Source organism: Ischnura elegans, chromosome 2 (assembly GCF_921293095.1).
Source record: "Ischnura elegans chromosome 2, ioIscEleg1.1, whole genome shotgun sequence".
In the NCBI taxonomy this organism is placed as follows: domain Eukaryota; kingdom Metazoa; phylum Arthropoda; class Insecta; order Odonata; family Coenagrionidae; genus Ischnura; species Ischnura elegans.
Window position 1 is genome coordinate 132,644,253 of NC_060247.1, and position 24,476 is coordinate 132,668,728.

Here is a 24,476-nt window from a genome sequence, read left to right on the forward strand (position 1 = left end):
TAGAAATTTAAAGATGATAAGTAAATTTTCTTACGAGTAATTTGACACCAGTTATCCCGAGGATACGAGGAAAAACTTTTTCAATCGGTCGTAATTTTTCTTTTTTGTGATGGAATACTCTACCAAAATTTAACTCTGTCACCTTAAAAGTTTCATGGATGGCGATGTTACCTTATTCAACACTTCTATGTTCCTCAAATAATAAAAAACCTTTACGTTTGAGAAAACACTGATGAATATTGTTTCCAATTTGTGAAACAAGCAAGTATTTACCTGGGTCTACTTTATACGATTTTTCCCCGAAAATTCCATGATGATAGCGTAAGTTTTAATAGAGTAATCCATCACTAAAAAGGACTGATCGAGGAGGAGTAATGCGTCCTCTTGAGTATTATTCCACTGCTGTGGACTTGGCGCTAGTGGCGTGCTTTTGCTTCAAAGAGCCGTTTGGGCAGACCGCAGAGCTGACATGGGACACACGTCGCGTGTCCTTTGAGAGCAGACGTCGCCCTGCATTTGATCGGGTGCGGGCGGCGAGAGGGGATTAAATTTGTGAGAAGGGAGGGGGTAGCAAGAAACCACCCCCTCCCCCGAATGCGATGTGCATGTGCGCAAATATGTGCGACCGATCGTGAAATTGTGGCGATTCGAAATTGACGCTCAGACGTCCTTCAGTTGGTGCCGCAGCTCATAGGGAGTGTGCGTGTCAACGACAGTGCTGCCCTCCCGAGTGCGTCTAGTCATTTCGCGCTTAACAATGTCGTATAACGTAATAATGCCTTTGGCTTCGATCGCGTAAACAGTCAATGCGTTGCCATGGTATGATATTGGTCTCAACATCAAAACTTTCTCATGCGGAGTCACGCGGATCTAGCTCCAGGCCACTATCTTTACAAACCTCATGAGCCTCGAATTCGAAACTCGAAACAGATAGCTCAAAACCATGTCATGAACCATGTCATCAATCGCGTGACGTCAGTGGCTCGGGTTGATGATGGAATCAATTACCTCAATGAGGGGGCGAATAATGGGTGTTGTGTGGAGAAGGCTTCCCCGCGTGATTTCTGTAGAAGTTTTAAAGGATATAAATTTTAAGGTGGCCCTCAACTGGTGTGAAGGGCTTCCTTTCACAATATTAACGAAAAATGGTTAGAAATAATTGGTAAATGTCAAAAATACACCTGAGAGCCCATATCAGACGTTACGTATATTATCGATACGAGGTAATGCTTACCACCAAAGCGCCACGGAAAGTAACTCCCGACCCCAGCCAACGACGACCTGAATTCGCCCTTACCTCAGCCATTAAGTGGATGAAGAGACGCATCTGTTTACGAACATTAGCGAAGGACCCACCAATGTGTAAGCATCGCGACGTAAATACATAAAAGGGCACAAGATGGTTGCGCAATTAGTAGGAGCTAAGGCCAAGATTGAAACCACCAAATTATGTAGGTATTGGTGTGGGAAATGAAAATGGTTAGTTAATGGAATCCTTAAGATGAACTTTATTATAGTCCACATAAATTTATTTATTCACGAGAATTTAATGGAATGGAAGTAAAATTCCCAATCGAAACAAACAATAATAAATTAAACGCTATCGTTACACTCGGCAAATCTGACCCATCGTTGATCACGTGATCTTGGATTTTTCTATTTCATTCTTTGGTCGCAGTGTCTAAGGCCGAAAATTAATGTATTCTCTTGGGTTCGCTTTGGTCTGCTTGACCATATAAGGTTGCATTAAGTTCACTTTTTATCGACGAATCATGTTTTCTTCACGTAAAAACTTTACTTATCATCTTAAAATGATAAACAGGATTTCCAGCATTTACCTGTATCTCGAATACAAAAATTATGCATTTGTGGAAATACTGAGGTAAATTTTCATAACTTGAGATTTGGGCTAAAGTTGGCGAGGGAATACTGATAAATACGCACCCTGAAAAATTGAAAAGTGACTAATGAATTTTGCATGGGCAGGTATGAGGCGTCCTCTTAAGTCGGGAGACCAAGACATCACCTTGCAGACAAAGGAAGGAGGGGAAATACTCTTACTTTAACATTTGCCGCTATTGATGATATTATTAATTATAATTGTCTAAACTCAGTTTGGTTTAACAAGTCATATCTTCAAGGACGTTCCCAGAAAATATCTGCTCAGCTTCTCCCATATTTATTTTTTCCCAAAACAACTATCTCCCTAGTTACAATAATCATTTCTCCTGTATTAATTCTTCATTTACCCATTGCGATTTGTCATACTGCTTCTCTTTTTGGGTCCTTTTCGTCTACATTCTTCCTTCTCACTATTTTTCACATATTTTTTAGATAAATATGGCTTATTACTACACCTATTAATGTATTTGTATTCACAAATTAAACCGTTGAGACTTTTTCCACGAAAAACTATCCCAATACTTCTTTTACTAGAAAATACAAACACCTTAATGGACTCTTCTTCCATTATAAAAAAGGAATCATCCTATATCATTTCTTTAACACTCGACGTTTCGTTATGTTAGTATTGGTCTTAAATAGATGATATAGATGCTGATGTAGATGCAATTGGAAACAGGCCGGGTCCTGGGGCCAGGAAAGTTAAGGGGGACGTCTAGGAGACCACAATAACTCAGTTTCATGTATTGCGCGCAGATAATAAAAAATACGGTTATTTGAAGTGACAATGTATTAAATAATTAATAATCCGCATTGGGGTAGGTCGCAATCCCTTTATAACTCTGGACAGCCCCAATCCCTTGTTCCGCCCGTAATATGGGGGTTGGTTTACCGCCGCCCTCCATTTTCCGCTAGCTAATGACAGTTCTTTTACTAATTTACCTACCTACTTAAATTAGTGCCTATGTTATCCCTCGCTGTTTTTAAAGAAACAGGATGAGGCAAAATACCATCCCCATAATTGCATTAATCATCACATATCTATATCTTTCGGGCAAAGACCATGGATATAGAAACTTGGGGAATAATCACCCTGTTCATTGAAACATTTCACAGGGGCTATGTACTACTTCCACGCGCGAGTCATCCTATTTATGGTGGATCGCTGTTTCTCCGCGCGGGACTCCAATCACTTATGGTGGGTTTGGTCAAGCGGTGGGGCCACCGAATAACGTTCCGATTCAGCAGTCGAAGGACTAGTAAAGTTATCAATGGGTAGGTATGCAACGAAGAATAATGAACCTGAGCTACTTATCGGCTCAAGTCCAAATTTCTGGGGACTGGAAAAGCCGAATGCCGATCAGAGTAGGAAAAAATAATAACACCTCCATAAATGCATCTTGAGGAAAAATATACTTTTAACGTTTTTACCCAGTTTTACAACATAAATTTATCCAGCTTCGGCTAAAAAAACGAAGATTTTTCGTATATTACAATGTATTCCGAAACAGCTGCTAATATTGATTCCTTATCGTCGAATGTCAACAGAATGAAGCATGTTGAATGTAAACAGTATGTAAACAGAATTTATGTAGAAAAATTGGACAAATGCATCCTTCAAAACTGCATTTACGAGAAAGCCGGCTTGTGGTCCGCGGGTTGGTCAATGGTCACCACGGCCTCAACAACTGCGAAAGCAATCGAAAATTTAGGATATATTCATTCTTTCCAGCTTAAGTTGGTGTCCAAATTTTCCTGTCATCGGGCATATTAAGGTACACAGCGTGATTAACGACTAATTTTCAATGTTTTCGAAGGTTTTGAGAAATGAAATTTTAATAATTTTTGCCACGTTAACATTGGGTGGGGACTCCGTACCAGCTGATCCATGGCTTTGCAAGAATTGTACCCGATAAATTGTTTCTAAATGTAGGATCGACCTCTCAATATAACTTCCACCAGGTTACAAAAGTATGTGTTCAGTCATCTTCGGTGGAGAGGTTCACAGCAAGCACCATCTGCACGTGACGTAAAATACGGAATATTTCGGATCACATTTGAGACGTTTTGCAATTGCCCAATGATCGACCATATTCTCCCTTGTGATATTGGTGTCTGTTGGAGAGGAAGGGGCATTGCATTTCTGAGGGGGAAAGCAAAGGCGTTACCCTCCCTCCTCCTCGGAATGGCGACTGCTGCTTTTGGGGGGTACCTACTGTGAGCAGCAGCAGCAGCAGGAATAAGGAAGGGGAACGAACTCTTCCCCTCCCTTGCCCCTGTTGGGCATTCGTAGGGCAACGTGTGGTGCTGAAGGGCGAAATCTAATCGGGTGCTGACGCACTCCCGAGTGCACAGGGTGTTTCGGACACCCCCAGAGCAAAGGGGAGCGGCAAAGAAACCCCCCACACCCCCGTTTTTATTAATGGGACGTTTATCGCAACAATTACCGCTCCCCCATTCTGCGGACTGCGCGGGAGAGTCCTGTGTGTGACACAGTGACCCCTCCCCTATCCCACCCCCGACCCCTGGTGATGTTTGGGGGGATGAGGACCTCCCCCCCTGCCCCTGTATATATAAAGGTAAGGGGGCAAAGACGAATCCTACCCCTAAACCTCCCTCCAAAAAGCGAAGTATTTCCAAGGTTCCCCCACCGTCCCCCCCCCTATTTTGGCCGAGTGTATCGGAGGGGCTCTCTCACTTCACTTGTCTACCCAGAATGCCCTTCGGCGTGGCCCTGCTGCGGTCAATGAGTCCCGGTGGTGGCGGCGATTAATGTGCGCGCCCTTTCAATTAAACGGGGATTTGGCAGACGCGGCCTATGGAGGATTATTTCCATTTTTTAATTTCTTTTCATTCCTCCCTCTGTCTCTCCTCTGCTGCTGGGTGGAAGGCGACTTCCCCTCCCATTCCCATTCTGCGTGTCGATGGCCGAGATATTCGTGTCACCGATCGCAGCGCTTACCGTTTTAATTGAGTCAGAGAGTTTGAATGAGGTGCCAGACGCGCGTGGAGAGTCTAACGATTTGAATCTTACCAAAAGGAAAATTCCACGTAGGATCGATTTAAGTGTCGTTCCGCGTAGAATTTCGATTAAAAATTGCTCCCTTCTTCTGGTTCCCAACAGACTTTCTTTCAATCAAAGGGGAATATTTGTCTTGTAGTCCATAGAATTTTATTTTTTTTATCCTATATTTTCGGCATTCGGTAAAACTTTGCATAAAATTTTCAGTTAAAAATAGATGAGCCGTCAGTGTGCCCTGCCCTATCTAACATTTAAATCTCCTTTTCATTGTCTAGACTTATGAATAGTTAAAAAAAATCATTGCTAATCAATTATAAACATACCCTTGTTATACATGACTTATTTTTTTCTAGGTAATATCAAACCTTAAGCACTCCTACAAGGCTTATGATTTTATCAATTAGTGTAGGGAAAGAGGAATATGCAGTATTTGAGTATTTTTAAAATCATAATTTGGTCAAAAACAAATACTCCAAAATTATATTTTACGATCCATCTTTGGTGGCTTCTGAAAGGAATTATTGCCATGAGGAGCCAAAATGATGAATAATTTAACGTCATAGACGCAACGGCCGCAAACGTGGCGCTTAGCCAATGCCACGACGATAAAAGTGATTTTAAAAATCCTCGGTCACCTCCTTTGTTGTAATGAATTGTGATTAATGACTTAGGGAATGTTACACAAACATCTCCAGGCCGGTCGTTACAGCATGGCGTTTATTAACTAGTCTTCGTAACGTGGCCGTTACCAAGTGCGATGAATATGGAAAACAAAGACGGCCAAAACATTTTGCAAATTTTGAAATTAAATTTGAAAATAATATATTTTGAACGTATCAGGAAACTTAATTAGAGCTGTTTAGGACATATTACCTATCACCATCACGGGCGGTGAGAGTGCCTGAAATATCCTCCTAAGAGCCTATAATATAATTCATAGAGCGGGTTACATACTTCCAAGGATCTCGTTCGCAGGAACATGGGGAATACCTCCTTCTTCATAGTTTCTTCTCTTTCCTTCTTCTTACCTGATTTTAAAACTAGGAGATGGCTCCTTAAATCCGTTGATGTCGTTAAGACAACCCTTTGGAACGATCGAGATAGATACCAATGCTCATAAAATACGCCTCTCTGACCCATAAACAGGGTACCTGCTGCAAACGCTATTTCCGGACCCCCGACCGCTCAACTCAAAAAGATTTATTTAAGCTTGTGTGTCAAATTATTAAAGCTCAACAATTCAAGCGATAATTTAGTTGATACGTTTCTAATATAGTGGTAAAACAGAATACCATCTATTCGGTTTGAGAATACTCGTTGATTTAATTGTCTGGATTGGCGGTTGGATGTATATGTGCATTTATCTCCGAAGAGTTCAGACTCATTGTGAAAGTTTTTACCTACATTTTCCTGTTACTAACTGATAAAAATTCAAGATATACTATCCCCGTAACTCAAAGGGTGCAGAAATGGTTCGAAAATAAATTCTTGCCGGGTCTGGCCAGACCTAGTGGCGGTTCGAGTGTTAAATCTCAATGCGAACCTCGTGAGGATCTCTAATGAGAGGTAAAACAGAAGGTATTATCGGGTAGATCCTAACTAATCTCTTTCTCATGAGGTTTTTGGTGGAAGCGGTCGCTTAATAATCATATCGTTCGACTTAAAGCATTCGCTCATCAGTATTTAAATCCAACACTTTAATTAATAGCTACAATAACCATATAAATTTATAATGATTTGCAACTTCAAGTTGGTGTGTTTGTGTGTCTCCTGATGTGAGACGAAGTTTTTATGGTATATTTTTATCACCCAGCAAATAGCTTCAGGTAAGTGTAGCATTTATTCTCAGCCTATTGCTGATATACAAACAAAATCCAGCCTATTTCTGAATATTCATTTGTCTTCGGTGTACTTAAACCGAAGAGATGAAAATACACTAAAATTAGTGAATCAAATTCACATCGATAAAGTGGATTTAGGTCAGATGGTCCTCATGTAATTTATAGCAATATATTCAACCTGGAGAAGAGTTTTGATTTAATCTAACATTTGCGGAAAGGAAATCAAATTAAATAATTGGTGCCGACTGAGTTATTCTGATATTACAGAGTTTGAGAGACGATATAAATCCACTTTCATTTGGAGTGATGATTTTCATGAAAGCATTGACTGACATTTACGACTGGCTACGATGGAAAGGAACAGCTTTTTTCTGAGATATATAGAGACAGCAGAACCGTTAGGAGAGGAGATTTAATAATCATTTACCTCTCACGCCGTGTCCCTTACGGGCCTTAATCCACATCATAATCATTCTCCCTCCATCCCCAAAATATCCATCAAATAGTCATCACTCTCACCTGCCACACTCCTTTTATTTTAAGAATTCATCCCAAAGGGAAATGGCTTTGCATCCCCACCCTCTCTAAAATGGCAGGTTGTGGGGGAAGGAAACATGAATGGGTTCGTTTGACAATTTTATTTTATAGTCCTTTGTGATACAGTTTCACGGAAGACATCACAACAGACATCAAGCGTCGAATATCCCATGCTGGGGCGGCATCCAAGGAAAAGAGGCCGCTACTTCACTCGAAAAGCCTGAACTGAACTGAATAAGACTGAAGAACTGGAAATAGTGCGTGAAAATAATCGTGTGGAAAATGGCACTCTATGGTTCCGAAGGTTGGACCATTTGAAAAAGTCATCAGAAAAGAATAAAGGCCTCCGAGACATGGTGTTGGATGTGGATACTGAATATCAATTGGACGGACAGGGTGAGAAACTCGGAGGTACCTATATTAAAAAATGGGAGGAGATAGAAAAATACGTACCGCAGCACAGGGGCGCAGCTAGGAATTAAGGCTGGGGGGGTTTTAGGCGCAAAACATTGGGGTGTCTGAGGATGTGGAATACCCGCCAGGGTAAGCGGGAGGTGCGGGAGCTCTTCCTTGGAAAATGTTTTAGATGAATGGTTCAAAATGGTGAGTTTTACGGCCTTCTGAGGGATATTTTATTAATATTTACACTATTCTATAAGTAATATTAATCCAATTAGTGAAATGGATTAAACTTTAAAAATTCTCTGAGCTCTGGGGGGGGGGGGTTAATCCCCCAAACCCCCCCCCCCTCGCTGCGCCACTACCGCTGCACACCAAAGAAGGTAACGGTTGATTCGCCACGAAACGAGACACAGCAGTGCAGTGGGAAACATAACGGAAGGAGAGATTGTTCGAAAAGTCCCCAGAGGAAGAGGTGAGGATAAGTACCTTGGACAGATTAAGAAGGTTAAGCGGCTTCTTGCAGCTCGAAACCATTTCTTCCTCCGTTTCTCTTCCTTCTGAACCGCGAAAAACACTTTGCTAGGGTTCCTGCTGCTTGTATTTTTACACTCTGGTACAAAACACCATTTATATGTCGACATTGTGCACAGTGTATCTCTGACTTTCGATCAAGAGAGCGCGTAACAAGGTCAAACCATTAACTCCAGCACACCCGTACGGCAAGTACTCGAAGTTACGGGCACGTGACGTCACAGGCGGCCATGTTAATTATTTCTTGTTTTCGCGGACGTTCAAACCGGATAATTTTTTACGCAGCCAGAAATGGCCAAAATTACCCTCAATTTAAGTTTAAATAGCATTTCCGTATCTAGGATGAAGTGAAGTTTCAGCATACTATATCGCTAAAAAAATCCACGCAAACACCCCATTGAGCCTCAGGGAGGTAGCAGAACTGGCGTGGGATAGGGAGAAACGGAGGGGGTGATTTTTCCAATCTTAGGATTGCAATATATTCAATGAAGGAATGATGATAAGATAGAATTTGAAAAAGAAGGCGACCCCGTACTATTATTCCGTTTGTCTATCTATCACCTACTTCTCAGGCTATTCACGACAAAAACCCGTTTACCGTAGCCCTTTCGCAGATAAGTTGATGACTTCACCGTCTCTCTTGCCGAGCGGACCGCGTCCCTCATTTTCACGTGTTATGTTACGGTGTACACTCTTGTTAGCGATTCCTTCTTTCATTAAGAAGCGTTCTCAATGATTTCTCTCCCATTTCTACACTGAGACGCTGTGTCGGCCGCTCTGCATGACATATGCTCACTTTCCCCGATCCCCTTATTCATTTTCAATTCATTTCACCTCCCATAATATGTATATCTATAGGTCTTGTTTTCAGGACTGTAATCAAGGGGATTGGCTGGAGTAGGTCTCAGACCGTCCAATAAGAGGTTCATTAATTAAGGCTGGCACTTCGCTCGATTTTCAATTCGTTTTCAAAAATGTCGGCAGCGTGGCAATTAATTCCCAATTGTAATTATGAGGCATTCCCACTCACGGGAAATGGCTTTGAAAAGCGATGAATTAGATAAATTATATGCTTTCAAATAAAAATTCTGATGAACGGTTCTAATAATAGTTTACGTCCCCATATAAATCGGATCGCCTCGCCACGAATAGTGGCAGTAATAGACCCATTGTCATACGCGGAGTTTGACAGCAAAATAATGGATCGGCTGGGTAATTCTCATTTGTAATATTGATAGCCAGGAAATCGATGCGAACCGCCAGGAGAAAAACGTAAAGCATTCCAGCAACTTCACTCGTTCGAAGTTTCAAGTCTCTAGAGTCAAATGGGGCAGAGTGCGGACGGAGCTGGTATCGAGTGGATCCGCCACTCTCAGCGCTGCTGCGACCGTTCGCGGAACTCATGGGAGGGGCCTCCTCACAGTCCCTCTTTTGGACTGAGTCTCTTGACATTTTAATTATCGAAGCCGTCGTCGTTTCGAAAAATAAATCTGCATCGCGAAAGGGGAGGGGAACAGCCAGCTTCTCTTTTCCCCTTCGGACGTCGTGTGCCTTTTGTATGGCTTAGTTCGCGTCAGTGGCGGCGAGGAGAGGAGGCGCGCTGGTAGCGCTAGCAGCGGCCGTGAGTGTTCAAGTGCAGGAAGGGGGGGGGATCGTGATTGGCTGTGATTGCGGCGGCGCGCACGCTCCACTCGCGGTGGTGCACACAAGTAAGAGGGATTGGTTGTCCCCTCCTCTCCACCCATCGCCCGCGCGCGATGGCGCCACGTCTTCCTGTTACTTAAAAATGTTCCACTTAAGTGACCTACCCACAATCCCTACAATCATTTATTAGCAAACAGATTCGCCCGTTCAAGCACCTAAATATTGGGTGAGTTGGTGTGTTTGAGCAATAAACAGGAGCGATTTTTGACTTTTGAGTATGTGACCAAGATTTATCCACATATACATCGGTCCCTCAATCCATATCAATACATATACGTCTGGAGTAGGGCTTATAGGACACCAGCCGTCAACAAAAAAATAGTAAATGCTCTGAGTTCGCCTAGCATTTATTTAAGTTCTTTATTTCTCGCGAGAGAACGACTTTCTATATCTACCTATCCGTTCGACATCCATTCTCTTCATTCATGAACCTATCCATCCTTTTAATTTATCGTTTCTGTGGGACCTAGAAATATGGTTAGGTTCTGAGACGATATTCTCCGAGTCACTCAAAAATATACAATTTTAATTGCTCAATCAATGTAGCCTCCGAGTCTCTAGTGGCTCCCTGCATAATATGCTTAAAAGCTGCGCAACACTTTATGGTCGCTCGTAGCGAAGCTTGCAATTGCAAATCGCCATATCACGTAATAAATCTGATTGATACCGATGACATCCTTAGTATACATTTCGTTATTCTGATTATAGATTCAATTTCCATTATGATTAATCCCAGGGGGGCCGCGCCCCCTCGAAATGTAAAAAATTAATTGATCTAAATAAATATAAACATTATGTTCGTGAGAAAATAGTGATAAAAGTTTAATACCCGTGGTCTCGGGTTTCTGCTTTTACTGCCGGCAAGGGGTTATAGCTAGATGCGATCTGCGCATGCGTGGATATCTTAGCTTAGGTTGGTAATTTTGAAATTCATATTCGTTTAATGTCAATCATTCACTTGGTTCAACCTTTTTCAAACAATAGCATTGTAAGAATAGTCTACTGATTATTAAATGTTATTTACTCTCTGCATTTAGCCACCAAAAACTAATGTAAAATATTTATTATGATTACTAATTACAAGAGATGCGTGAAAATCGCAAATGCGATATAGATGCGGTGTGCGCAAATAAATGCGACATAGATGCGATGACTGGACTTTTATCATATTTTTACGCAAATTTGCCTTTTCGACGGCAAAATTCACACATTTTGTGCCGAGCGCAGTTTAAATGCGATAAACTGTTATTGAAAGTGCGATAAAATAAAAATGAAAGTGCAATTTTCACGTATCTCTACTAATAACTTATTATTGGTCTTGCCCTCTCCCCTAAAAGAATATTATCTCTATACGACACTGCATTATGTCTTATGCTGCGTGTCAGGAATGTGTCCGGCAATTTGTGTCGTACATTTGTGTATTTTTTACTCATTTTTGTTGCACCCTGTATAGAGATGAAAGATTGGAAAATACATGCATCATCGCCCTCTCCCGCAGAATATCCAGTGTTTACATTCGTCGTACACGGTCTGCGAAATCGGCGCACGCTAGGGGGGGGGGAGGGGTGCAGAGGCTTTTAGTCTCTCATCCCAATTACCCTGACTGCCTCCCTTCACCTCCCCTCCCCCCGGGCGTTTTGCGAACGAGGGTAATAGTTTATCCTCCCTCCCCCGCCCACGAAGATAACCGGAAGCGAAAGGTTTTCTTTTTTTTTCAACGATATCCATCGGCCGGAATGTTCAGGGAGGAAACTTAATTAAGGAGCATGTTGGAACAGTCGTTGACGCGCTTCGGCGATTTGCACAGGCGGGAATTAAATGTGTTACGAGGAAAAACATCGAAAGAATTCCCGAAATGAAATAAATGACGAGCAATTTGCGAGTGGCGCCGCCGTTGACATGTGACGGCGGGCGGAGGATAAACAATCGACGATCGGCCATCCAGGGAACGATTTCCGCTCACATCCGGTCGTTCATGTGAATTCGGAAAAAAATGCTAGTGATAAATTTCCGGGAACGGATGGGACTCTGTGGGTATTTTTATCAGGGACGGGCATCAACTTAAAGTTGTAAATACTTAACACTCCGAATCATGGTACAGTGGCGGAAAAAATTAACGCAAAGCTCGTTGGCGTCTGAGAGCGGCCAGTTCAGGAACTACTTGTCTTCCAAAATTTTGCCCTCGTAATGTTCTCATACAACCAGGAGTTTTAAAAGCAATATATCCCTTATACCGGGGAAATAATCATGCCCTTCACATTATGACAAGGCGCAAAAGATCCAGCTACGAATTCTTCGCCATATTCTCCGAAGTATGCTTCGCCCTCCATTCACCTAAAATGGAATCTACTCTCGTCGGGACATCATTGGACACAGCCGAGATATGTATTGGGTATTGAGACTGCCTCAGAACTCAATCGTTCCGGTGGTGTAGTGGGTAAAGTTTCATCCTTCGAATCAGAGGTTCCACGGATCAAGTCCCCGTGACGGATGATTTGATGCTGCACACACACACACTGTAAACATTTTTCTGATCTTAAAACTTCGCAATACCTATCAATTGGTCCATAGGACGTTGCATGTCTATTGAATTCTTACGCGCTAATTTATTTGTTGAAATTCAACCTCCATATTGCATAGCCATTTGGGCAGTTGACTGTGGAGTGAATTTTGACTACCATTTCCGCGTCGTCCAGCACCGCTTCAAGGCCCCTAACAATCAGCTGTATGTGCAATGTGTCACGGCCTACGCTTCTTCTCCCCTTCAAGGGAAAATTCCTATAGAGTTCCTCAAAGCAGAATGAAAGCACTTTTTTGAGCCACCTCCGAGAAATCAATTGTTTGTTTTCAGTTCAGTATGGTAATTCTTTGCTCAATATTCTGCGCCCAATAATAGTTTCCCGAGGATCATATTGGAACAGCTTGTAACATACTGCAATTGATAAGAAATGCGAAGCCGAATTAATTTGGGTAACGTAATATGTTATGGCTATTTTAAGGTTCAATAATTTCTTTCATGTAGTTATCCGAAGAAATTGATTAATTTGGTCAGTAAACGATTTCTTTCATAGTGAAATCATAGGAGTAAATAGAGTTTTTGAACTTCATATCGTCTTTTAAACTTTACTTTTAATGACAAAGTTGATCCATATGAACTCATATTTGATTTATAAAATCAATTAAAAATTAGATCTTTATTACAATAGATGTATCTGAACTAAGCGTTAAATGTTTTTCAATTTTATAAACTGACAGAAAATGAGAACCAGGAAAGTATTATTATTTTCACTTATTGAAAAGTTATTTGGGAAACTGGAAAGATTGCGGAAATTTGAATGGGTGGAAAGGAACTTATTGGAATTCGACTCTATTTTTGAGTAAATAGAAGGGAATGAATTATATCTTGAATTTATTTCCGTGGTAATCGAATTATTTTTAATATTTCCTTGTTACAAGTTGATGCATCTCATGGACTGATATATTTTTCCTTGTGAATTTCTCGTTCAGGAACAATCAATCAACTGATTCTCGAATTTATTTCGTTTAATTCTAGTGAATACTTCTTTTATTCAAATCCGATCTTTGATGCTAGCCTTCTTTATCAATTCCTGCATAATTCTCCTCCTCTCTGTAAAACACATGCTGTACCTTGCAGTCATTTACCTGTATACTCCGTTTTTGTGTCCGAATTGTTTTCCGCAAAATATTTAATTTCCACAACTAAACTCATTTACTTTTCTTTTTCTACGTAGACTGCTTCAGAAGTCCATCTTTGATGCACATTTCAATTATGCAGCAATCATGGGAGTAAATCCTTCGTAAGAAAGTAAAAAGAAAATGTATGCTGAATATGAGGTAAATTTTTTGTAAGCATTACGTGGCTTACTGGAAATATATTTTTTGATAATACAATGGGAAAATTTGACCACGCACTATAATTCACGGGATGGTTAAAAAAAACTCTATCGTTCCTCCTCAATGAACAGAGAATACTGAAAATTCGGCCATAAAATGAAGATGTCGCAATGAATGGTAATTCATGTAATTACAAGAATAAAATTTCTTGATTGATAGGTAAAGTTAATGAGAAATCATTTTTATTTTTAAAAAAGTTATTTTGTAAATTAACATAAATGTCTTACAACTGCATTACTGACGCAAAATTACCTCGAATAATTGATTGTGAGATTTATTCTATTCCTATGTTGAGAGCTAAAAGTAATACTAAGTTCGACGTAGGGATTAAATAAATAACGGAAAACGCGAACAGTCCAATATTTCTATCAATTCGAAATAACATTCATAATTCCATAATAATGATGAAATATTTTTAGAATGTTTGCGTAATGCTCCTTTTGTTGGAAAATTTGAGGGTAAGTTAACTGTTTGTCTGTTAACTTAGCCATTTCCTCAATGTTTCAGATGAAATACATACGCAGAGGCCCAAAATTACCCGATTGAGAACTACTGAGTTTGGGCGGCTTGTTGTTCTGCCTTCGGTCAGCTCTGCAGAACCTCCGAGGAATTTTCCCTTGAAATGAGGGAGGAGTAGTAGGCCATGACACATCGCACATGCAGCTAATGGTTAGGGGCCTTGAAGCGGTGCTGGACGACGCGGAAATGGTAGTCAAAATTCACTCCACAGTCAACTGCCCAAATGGCTATGCAATATGGAGGTTGAATTTCAACAAATAAATTAGCGCGTAAGAATTCAATAGACATGCAACGTCCTATGGACCAATTGATAGGTATTGCGAAGTTTTAAGATCAGAAAAATGTTTACAGTGTGTGTGTGTGCAGCATCAAATCATCCGTCACGGGGACTTGATCCGTGGAACCTCTGATTCGAAGGATGAAACTTTACCCACTACACCACCGGAACGATTGAGTTCTGAGGCAGTCTCAATACCCAATACATATCTCGGCTGTGTCCAATGATGTCCCGACGAGAGTAGATTCCATTTTAGGTGAATGGAGGGCGAAGCATACTTCGGAGAATATGGCGAAGAATTCGTAGCTGGATCTTTTGCGCCTTGTCATAATGCGACGGGCATGATTATTTTCCCGGTATAAGGGATATATTGCTTTTAAAACTCCCGGTTGTATGAGAACATTACGAGGGCAAAATTTTGGAAGACAAGTAGTTCCTGAACTGGCCGCTCTCAGACGCCAACGAGCTTTGCGTTAATTTTTTCCGCCACTGTACATGCATAGACTATAGTACAACTGCGTAGAGTAAGTATTTCCAGCTATTTTCATCTGCATAACACTCTGCGGGGCAACTGTAAGGTGTTTGGCAGGGAATGACCGATGACCAGCATGTAGCCAAAAATAATTCCATACAGAATGGATATGGCTTTTAGTATATATGTTTTATCTTACTATGAAATAACATAGACTTATGCTGATGATATATGGATAATAACGGTTAGTTGTTTAAAAGCAGACTGACTATATCAAGTTTAGAGGAATGAATAGAGTTTACAGGGAAGAAATAAAGGTCAAAAATATATATTTCCCATTAATATCTTCTAATAGGTACCTTTAAAATTATATAAATTATGTTAATCGTCGGGAATACCTAGTATTTCATTTTTAAATTATTTAATATTATACGTCGACAAAGTCTTCTTTTGACTGGCATGAAAACCCAAAAGTAACATTTACTTTTGGGTCTTCATGGCTTGAAAATTTTTACACACTAATATCGTAACCAAAACCAGGGGCGCAGCTAGGAATTAAGGCAGGGGGGTATAGGTGCAACTATTACCAGGGGTGTCCGGTGGTATGGAATACCCACCACGGTAAGCGGGAGGTGTGAGATTATTAAATTGCGGAATTTTAAAATAAATGGTTCAAATTGTGAGTTTTACGGCTTTCTGAGGGGTATTTTATTGATTCTTACACTATTCTATTTGTAATATCAATCTATAAGGAAAATGATTTAAACTTAAAATTTTCACCGATCTGGAGGCGTTTTATCCACCAAAACCCCCTTCCCTGCGCCACTGATCAAAACTGTTTCAAACTTTCTCTCTCCGTTGAAATTTTAACTGTGGTGATCAGTTAATCTTAGGATTTGAACAGTTTCAGTTATATGTCATCATACAAAAAAATACCAAGCCCTATAGTTGAAATAGTGAATTCTTCGATGCTATTTTTTTAATCTCCGATTAGTTTTATCGTAAATTATTAGTTTATTACTTAAGTGAACAACATTGCTAATGCTTCCGTAATGTCAAGACAATGTTTTCACTATCGTCGTACATAAGTGTTCGGATGATCTACTCAATATTCAAAACACAGATCCTCTTTATAGAATGTATCATTGATGAGGACCTATTCTGACACGTTTACCTGAATGCAGTGCTATTTCCACAGAATTAATGTTTTATGAGCGTTAACACAGCACAGAGAGCTCAAAATCGAAGGTCAAAACATTCTTTACCACTGTAACATGACCTGGAATAAGTGTACGATAGTTATTTTTCGCACGACGGGGTTTCGCCGATGATATCTGTTTTCTGCTCCTTAATTTTGATTTGCCGAGTGTTAAATATGAGGAAATAGATTACTAAGTTTAAAGAGATACTCATTTTCCCAACCAATGTCGAAATTCCTAGTGGAACTAATTATGTAAATAAAATATTTCATTTAAATTTGAATAGTTTTCAATTCTTGCTAGTGCAATAAAACTGTGGTTTACATTTGCACCGACGTTCGAGAACACCAGAGCAAAACGTGGCGACAGAAAACAACACCTGTATTTTAGGTTTGTACTCATGGAATACGTATAATTTTTTTAGATCCATCTCTACGCATCTACATGTTCAGTTCCTGTAAAATATGAGGATTAAATGTAAGCATTTGTTTCGTTTTATTTATTGAGACTACATGCTCCAAAGTATGATAGAAATAACATTTGTGTCCTTTATCAGTCGGGTCCACAAAATGGGAAAATCTTGCCCTCCCTAGAGTATTTGCCTGAAAACCAATCATCAATCAAAACCACAAGATAAAAAAGGGACGGTTTAGCGTACTGCCAGATATGGTAGCACACGCTATGACTTACGTTGTATCACTGACTCGAAATTAAATGCTAGTTTAAAAACTAACATATACCATAGAGCAAATACATACTTACTCTATGAAAATATATTTTGGGTGACTACCATCCGCTTTAATCCTGAATTCGTGTAAAAAAAAGTGTCAAAAAATATATCCTTTTCATGGAAAACGGTTTTAGGATCTCTATACCAGCAATCCCGAGATTCGGGTTCGAATCCCGGCTAAGCCAAATATTTTTTCATGGCGAACTTCACCCTTGGTGCTTATAAATTTGCACTCGTGCGCGTGACTGCGTACAAAGTCACTTTTTTCATGCTGTGTGCTGTGCTGTGTTCATTATTCAATTTGAAGTTTTCTTCATGGTAAAGTAAGCATAATACTGTCGAATTAATGTAGTGTTCGAGAGATTAAAAGCACCTCCTCCGAGCGGACAGCATAGTGGGCCTGCAACACTATTCCACTGTGAGTGGAAGGGGCTCTGGGAATGGGGGGTGGGCAGGGGGAACACCCCAGATATGCACCTCAATATTTCCCGCCCTCTTTTTATTTTCAAAGTCTCCATTACGAGCACACAAAACGCAGAAGCGATTTCGGTTCCAAGTGCTCCCGTCCCAATGTCTGACTGCACGCGGCGATTTCGGAATGCTAGGGGTGGATGGGGGGATAGCGCTTGGAGAGAAGGCTGCACCCGACACCCAATAACCCCCTCCCCCTTCCTCGTATGTGCCCAACCCCTCCCCTTCACGTACACCCCTTGGGCGATGCGCTTTGAACAAAGGGGAGTGGGGCGGAGGCCGCGGGAGCGAAGCGAATGATAAATTAAAAAAAAAAGAAGAACGGCTTGCGCGCACAAACACGCGCGTTTCCACTCGGTCGGTTCGTTTTCCACCTTTTTCCCACTCCCCGAATTCACTGCTTTTAACTCTTAATTGACGATCTACCGGAGTGAATATCGCCCCGACCGCTTGATGAGGCCGCCAACTCCGCCGTCGAACGAAGGGATGAAAGATTATGTGCTAATTATCATTTCCGATCTCATGGTATCACTCCAAATCCTTCTTTAAGAGGACGCAATCCAACCGCTCGACGAGTGAAGGTATTATTTCGTGATGAAGGTAATATTTTCGTGACTCGTTACTTTCGTGACTCATTACTATCGTTACGCATTACTTTCGTGACGCATTACTTTTATGAAATATTACGTCTGAGCTGTATTATATTGTAGAGGTTGGATAGGTAGTGCTTTATAGATAGATTATTATTATTATAGGTAGATAGATTGATAAACCTTCTTAGTTCACTTCAGTAAACAGGTGTACCAATCCAATGAGTCCCGAGACGAGGAAAAGTTGTACTTGAATGAGACCGGGAAGAAAGATTAGCCAAAAAGCAAAATTAAATCTAATATTATAAATTATTCTTAACTTAACTCGCCCAGAGAAAGGTCATTAAACTTCCTTTGAATCATTTTTCTTGGCACCCATTTCCACAGCAACATTGCATCATTTCGCCAATCGTATGCAAGCCACGTGGCACAATAACCACGTTACCATTGAGATGCTCGAGGTATATTGGGAGATAAGTAGTGACCAAATAAGTCACGAAGAAACGCGCGGGAGTTATTTTTACTCTTCGCAATGAGTCATTGGTGGCGTATTAGAAAAAAGTAAGCGTGGAACTTGTGTAAATCAAAGGGAGACTTAGCGTGAAAGTGCGGAACGCGACGTGCAATATGCTAGTCTTTAATTCATGCCCTTTCCAACCGTGTTTCCGTAATGCCTCGTTCACATTACGATTGTCCGAGCGATCGTCCTAACGATAGTTGGCCGAACTAGCCGTGTGAATGCATGTCCTGAAAATAGTTGACGTAGTTCCTATCGTTGCCAATTTACGATGGGTAGACGCTGGGAGATCGGAAACGGAAGCGACAAGAGAAAGACGAAAAGCTCGTGAAGCTCTATTTTTTTCATGGATTTGTCCTAGGAAGGAAGAATATGGGCGGAAGAAAAATTATTCGGTAAATACACGTTGAACGTTGATCTTGTCCCTACATACCTCAACAGCTTTGCTAACCGTCAATTTCCCGTTCACTTAATATGTCAGCGCTAGAGGGCAGCACAGGTTTTAACAATCGTCGTGTGAATGCACGATAGTTCCCACAATCGCTGAAACAATCGTAATGTGAATGAGGCATAAGCTCGCCCCGTGAAACATGGAAGAATTTTGGAATGAAGAATAACATGAATATAATATGAAACTGAGAAGTATATTCCGAAGTTGACATCGATGTATCTAGGAAACCTCTCCATTTCAAAACCATGCGTGCGTCAACTTGTGTTGCTTTTGTAGAACTAATATGACCGGTCGAGCGGGATTGAATGGTCTTAAGAAAATGATAATGTGTTCGTATGCGTCGCTAATATTACATTAAGAACATTCCGCAATCTCTCACTAGATTTCCTGTCACTCACCGCGCATTAAATTGGGATTATAAAAATCGCCATTCGCACCACTGACGGTAGAGCGTCCCGAATTCAACGGGGAAACAAAATATAATTAGAAACACTATTCATAGTTTGTTTACGTGATAATATGATCCATAAAAATAATAAATTTTCATTTATTTTACTCTCGATTGTACTTATTACAACGATGAAACGGGGAATAAACGGATCACACTTCGAACGGATCGCCACGCTTGCAGACATTTTTGAAAACGGAGTAAAAAATGTATTCTCTACTGTTTTCCTAGCTTGTGGCGTCTTGAAAGGCTAACAAGGTTACCCGCCGGGCAACGTTTACATGGCTGCCGAGTTGTGAGGCTGATGACATGAACCGATTCGGTCACCGAAATGTCGGCAGCCATGTTAAAATTGACCTGGTGAGAAATCCGTGTAGTCTTCCAAGACATGGTAAAATGAAAGTGAGTGGTAACAAGGGCGTACCCAGGATCAAAGCTAGGGGGGAGGGGGCAAGCCATGGTTGTTCAAGTTGTAGGTAAGATTTAAGCATGGAAAAGGTGAATGAAATCAACATTTTGAGGAAACTGTAACAGCTCTATATTAGTTTTTTTTATTATTTGCTTGAGAAAATATTATATACGTTTGCGATTTTTGCTTCCTTGGGGGAGCAGCTGCCCCCTCCTGCCCCTTGCTGGGTATGCCCATGAGTGGCAACATAAATCAAGCTTTTACGGAATCTATTGGAGTATACCCCTAAGATAAACCTTCTGAGGGTGAAATTATGACAGTGTATGTGTCGAATACAGGCGAACGCATATCCATAGAGTCGATGTGGTGTTGAATAGTGTCAGATTTATATTGGGTGAGGAATCGTAGAGGGCGTAAATCATTGAATACCATCGGTACTTTAAAAATATCGGTGAAGATGCGAACATGAGGGTTTGAAATATCGTAACTTTATTTACAGTGGATGTATCCGCATAACGTAGACATCAAGTTTCCACTTGGGGTGTGTTCATTCTAATACCCTTTCCGTAAGTGCTTAGGAGATTGCCCCTGCTAGGGATGATGGCTCATAAGGGAGGAAATGAGAATGACGGCGCTGCAAAATGCTATTTCACCCATGGCATTTATGTCTCCGCAAAGTCTTATGGCCTCGGCGTTCGTCCTCTCGATATTAAGTAAGTGGTACACGTCGCTCACAACAGCGCCCACAAGGGGGAGCCAGATGCAATGAATCACAGGCGGTGACGATGGCACATGTTTTCAGGCCCCCCTCTCGCCTGTCGAAGATGGCTGCGCAAGCTCTGGGATTGAGTGATTTTATGCTTTAATGAATGAGGCCAGGCGCGTCACCGTATTGTGAGGACTCATTGTTGCGTTTGCCTTTTGCGCGCGAAAAAAATCTCCTCCATATTAGATGGCAGCACGTCTGCCGTCTGTCCCTGCGAGGTATTGGATCATGAGGCAATCTGACTACTTGTAAACACGTCGATGGTGATTGCAGTAGAAGTCGACTCGTACGTGTGGACAGTGGCCTGAAGTCGATGACAATGGAATGACAATAACAGTGCAATAACCATGTTGATTGGCCTTCCTCAAGGCCATCCAATAGATTACATGGCCATTTCGAGAAGGACCTCGAAAACTGCAACTGCAGTTTTGTCTCAGCTTTAATAATCTGGATGAAATTTCAATTTGGAATATAAATTATTTTAATCCCAGAGAACAGTTTTTTTCTCCAAAAATTCAACGTCCTTAAAATCGAATTTTGCCCATTTTCCTTCTTAAAATACTTAGGAGATGGTCATGTTTGGATGTCCCGAGCTGGGCTCAGTTTGGCTTCAATTGATCCGATACACGAGGCATAGTGGCCAGAATTCCATACTTTTCAATTCAGAGGAACAGTGGCAGCAAAACACTGAAAAGAGAGTAAGGATCGATGGAAGACGTGATGAATGTTAATTCCATCCATATAGGGTATTTGAAGCAGTTTAACTTTGAAGGCGGTGGGACTCGATGGATATGGATACATCGAAAGCGGCAAACGTTTATTTTACTTATCTGGAATATAATATTCTAAATAATTGCTTTTTATCGGTGTTACTTACGTAGGATCAGTCATAGCGAAGCCAAGATTTAACTATGTTGTTATTTAATAATATCCTCAGAAAGTTACGGGAAGTAGAAATATTCCATTTTTCTTCCATCATTTCATTTGCTATTCTACGAGGTGTGTCCGAAAAATATCCAACCTGCGTTTATATCCCTGCATTGGTACTTTTCTCCTTCCTCCGGGCCGTGGCATACATAGAAGTAGTCCTCACTTGATTGAACCATCGCTCCCTGCGGTGCTTCAATATATTATAGCAGCCCTCGAACGCAGACTTTGGAAGGGTCTTAGCTCGCGCGTCGTATTACTCTGAAGCGTCGTTACTCGATGTCGTACAACCATTTTCAATTTTGGGAACATCCGAAAGGGAGCCCTGTCCGGACTGTACGGAAGCTGGCGAAGCTGTACAATATTGTGTTTCGCCAAAAATTGCTGCATAAGGCGGGATCAATGCGCTGGCGAGGTGAAAAAGCCAATCACCGCTTTACTATAAAAGAGGTCGTTTTCTTCTAATTACATAACGCAATCGTTACAGAACTTCAACGTAATGTTTGCTGTTAGTCGTCTGACCTTTTGGGGCAAATTCATTCGGCACAACACCCTCAGAACTGAAAAAATGATCAGCATCGACTTGAAATGGTTCCCTCGGCCATATCAAGGTCGGCCAGAATGAGGGTCTTCGTCTACAGATGTGCGGCCATTTTAAACCACATGTACCACTCTTTTACCAGTTTTATATCCATACTTTCGTCCCCAAAAGCCTTCTATATCCTTTCAATCGTCTCCGTACAACTATTGCCAAGATTGAAGCAAAACTTGATGCAATTAGTTTAATCTGTTCTTCCTGCCATTTAATAAATAAACAAATACGATGAAAGGAATACACACTTTGGACAAAAACATACGCTGCGCGCGTGTTTGTGTCCAACCCATGGCGTCCGACTACGGCACTCAGGGAAGCCGTGAAGGACCACTGGTTACGCTCATACTTCTTATAGGCAGCCTGAGCGCGACGAAGATATGAACGCAGGTCGTAGACTTTTCGGACACACCTCGTATATCTCTGCCATCAAGAATCATATTGGCGCACTGGGAATCTTCTGTGTGGGTAACTGTGGCGAGGTACCATTTTGGAGCTACTGCTACCGCAGTCAATCAAACACGCGATGCCTTACAGAATTGCGAGGCTGATAGGGAGTACGGGATTTCCAAATAAAGGGGAAGGTTACCAGAAACCGTCCTTACCTGAATATCACATTATGTGGACTAGTGCATGGTTTCTTTGAGTTAGCTATCATGATAATATGGAAAGTTTTATTTTTCGCGGGACGGAATAGAAATATTAGTAAAAGCACTAACGTAGGGTACTCATTGAAACTCGAAGGGAGGAGAATACAGAACCACTAGCTCCTTTTTTTTCTTAATGTTTATCCATATGCAAGGGTCGTTAATGTCATTATGACAGCATAGGTTTTAAGTAAGTAATAGGTCACGGAAAAAGACTCCTCGAGTGAGTTTTCTAACTTTGGATATATGACCATGGTCACTTAGTGACCGTGGCAAGGACCGGGCCACGGTCAGTGCCAAGTATTACGTGACTTTGGTAATCATACGGGAAATGCTAAACCGGTGTGGCTGGACTAATAACTGCCTACAGTTCTGCGCTCTGAATTCTGAAATCTTTGCCGAATTCAACGCATAAAATACCCGATTTGCACATCGTGTCATGCTGAAACAAATGATCTCACAATATCTTTCATTTCTCTCGCCCGCAGGTGAAGATTTGGTTCCAGAACCGTCGCATGAAGTGGAGGAACTCCAAGGAGCGGGAGCTGCTGGCCCACGGAGGGTCTCGGGAGCAGACGCTCCCCAATAAGAACAACCCAAACCCGGACCTAAGCGATCCATTGGAGCCGCCGCCGCCCTCAGCGGCCAGGGGCGGTGCGCCAGGGCCGCAGCAGAGGCCGGGCCATCTGGTCGTGGTGAACGCACCTTCAGCAGGATCATCTTCATCTTCGGCGTCGAAGTCGGGGTCGGGGGATGGGGGAGTGGGCGGAGAGGAAGGGGGTGGGGAAGGGGAGGGGACCGAGGCGGACGAAGATGAAGAGGAGGAGATCAACGTCACGTGACACGAGCGATGAGAGTTATGTGACGAGCGCCTACCACGCCAAACTACGCCTCACTGCGATCCTGGCGGGTGGCAGTACTGTGGTGTGCTCGAGGAAGCAGGGCTGCCACCCGTTCGCAAGTGCGATCAACGAGGATCTGCACACCTGCAGCGAAGATGCCGTTTGCGAGAAAATCGATTGCCGTGCTTGTTTCTCGAAAGGCACTCAGGAAGTTTGCACCAATGGTAACCCGCCTCCTTCTGGACGAACTGCCCTGAGACTCCCTAGGCCAATGGTGACGATTGCATTTATTCTACTCCCAGGTCTTTGGTACGCTCTTTGGCGAGATGCAGTGAATCAGCTCCCTGAATCTTCAATATTCCATCATGGCAGCTTGTAGATCAGGTCACTTATCCGTATTTTCAGCAATGCATCGAGGACTAATGAAAGTAAATAGATCCAGACCAGCTATTTTCAAGCCTCCCTTATGGCCGGGATCAAATTTTTGAAGAGGATGTACCGGAGCTGTAAACGGGAAATTCCAAAGGAGACACTGCCTTGCTTATCGATAGGTTTTCTTGCCGTGGATCTGATATTCTCTGGTACTAAATCTTTGGTACTTTGATCTCTAAATGTTTCCTTCGTTCGAGACTAATTGGAGCCAGACTATCTGCCCACGAACGGTTCAGGCAACAGTGTCCACGTAGGAAAAAGTTGGTTTTGGGAATCGGGACTGTCGATGGACTTAATTACGACGTGGATCCGAAATATAAGAACTGTGATATC

At 41.7% G+C, this 24,476-nt stretch overlaps 1 protein-coding gene across 1 annotated transcript in view; it reads left to right on the forward strand.

Moving 5' to 3' along the window:
* The window catches only part of LOC124153258 (homeobox protein H2.0-like), a 126,666-nt gene extending 102,955 nt beyond the window's left edge, over positions 1–23,711 (forward strand). The window contains exons 6-7 of the mRNA XM_046526355.1: positions 23,358–23,488; positions 23,645–23,711. Of these exons, the coding sequence (XP_046382311.1) occupies positions 23,358–23,488; positions 23,645–23,711 (198 nt within the window). The remainder of the gene's footprint in view (positions 1–23,357; positions 23,489–23,644) is intronic.
* Positions 23,712–24,476: the final 765 nt, after the last annotated feature.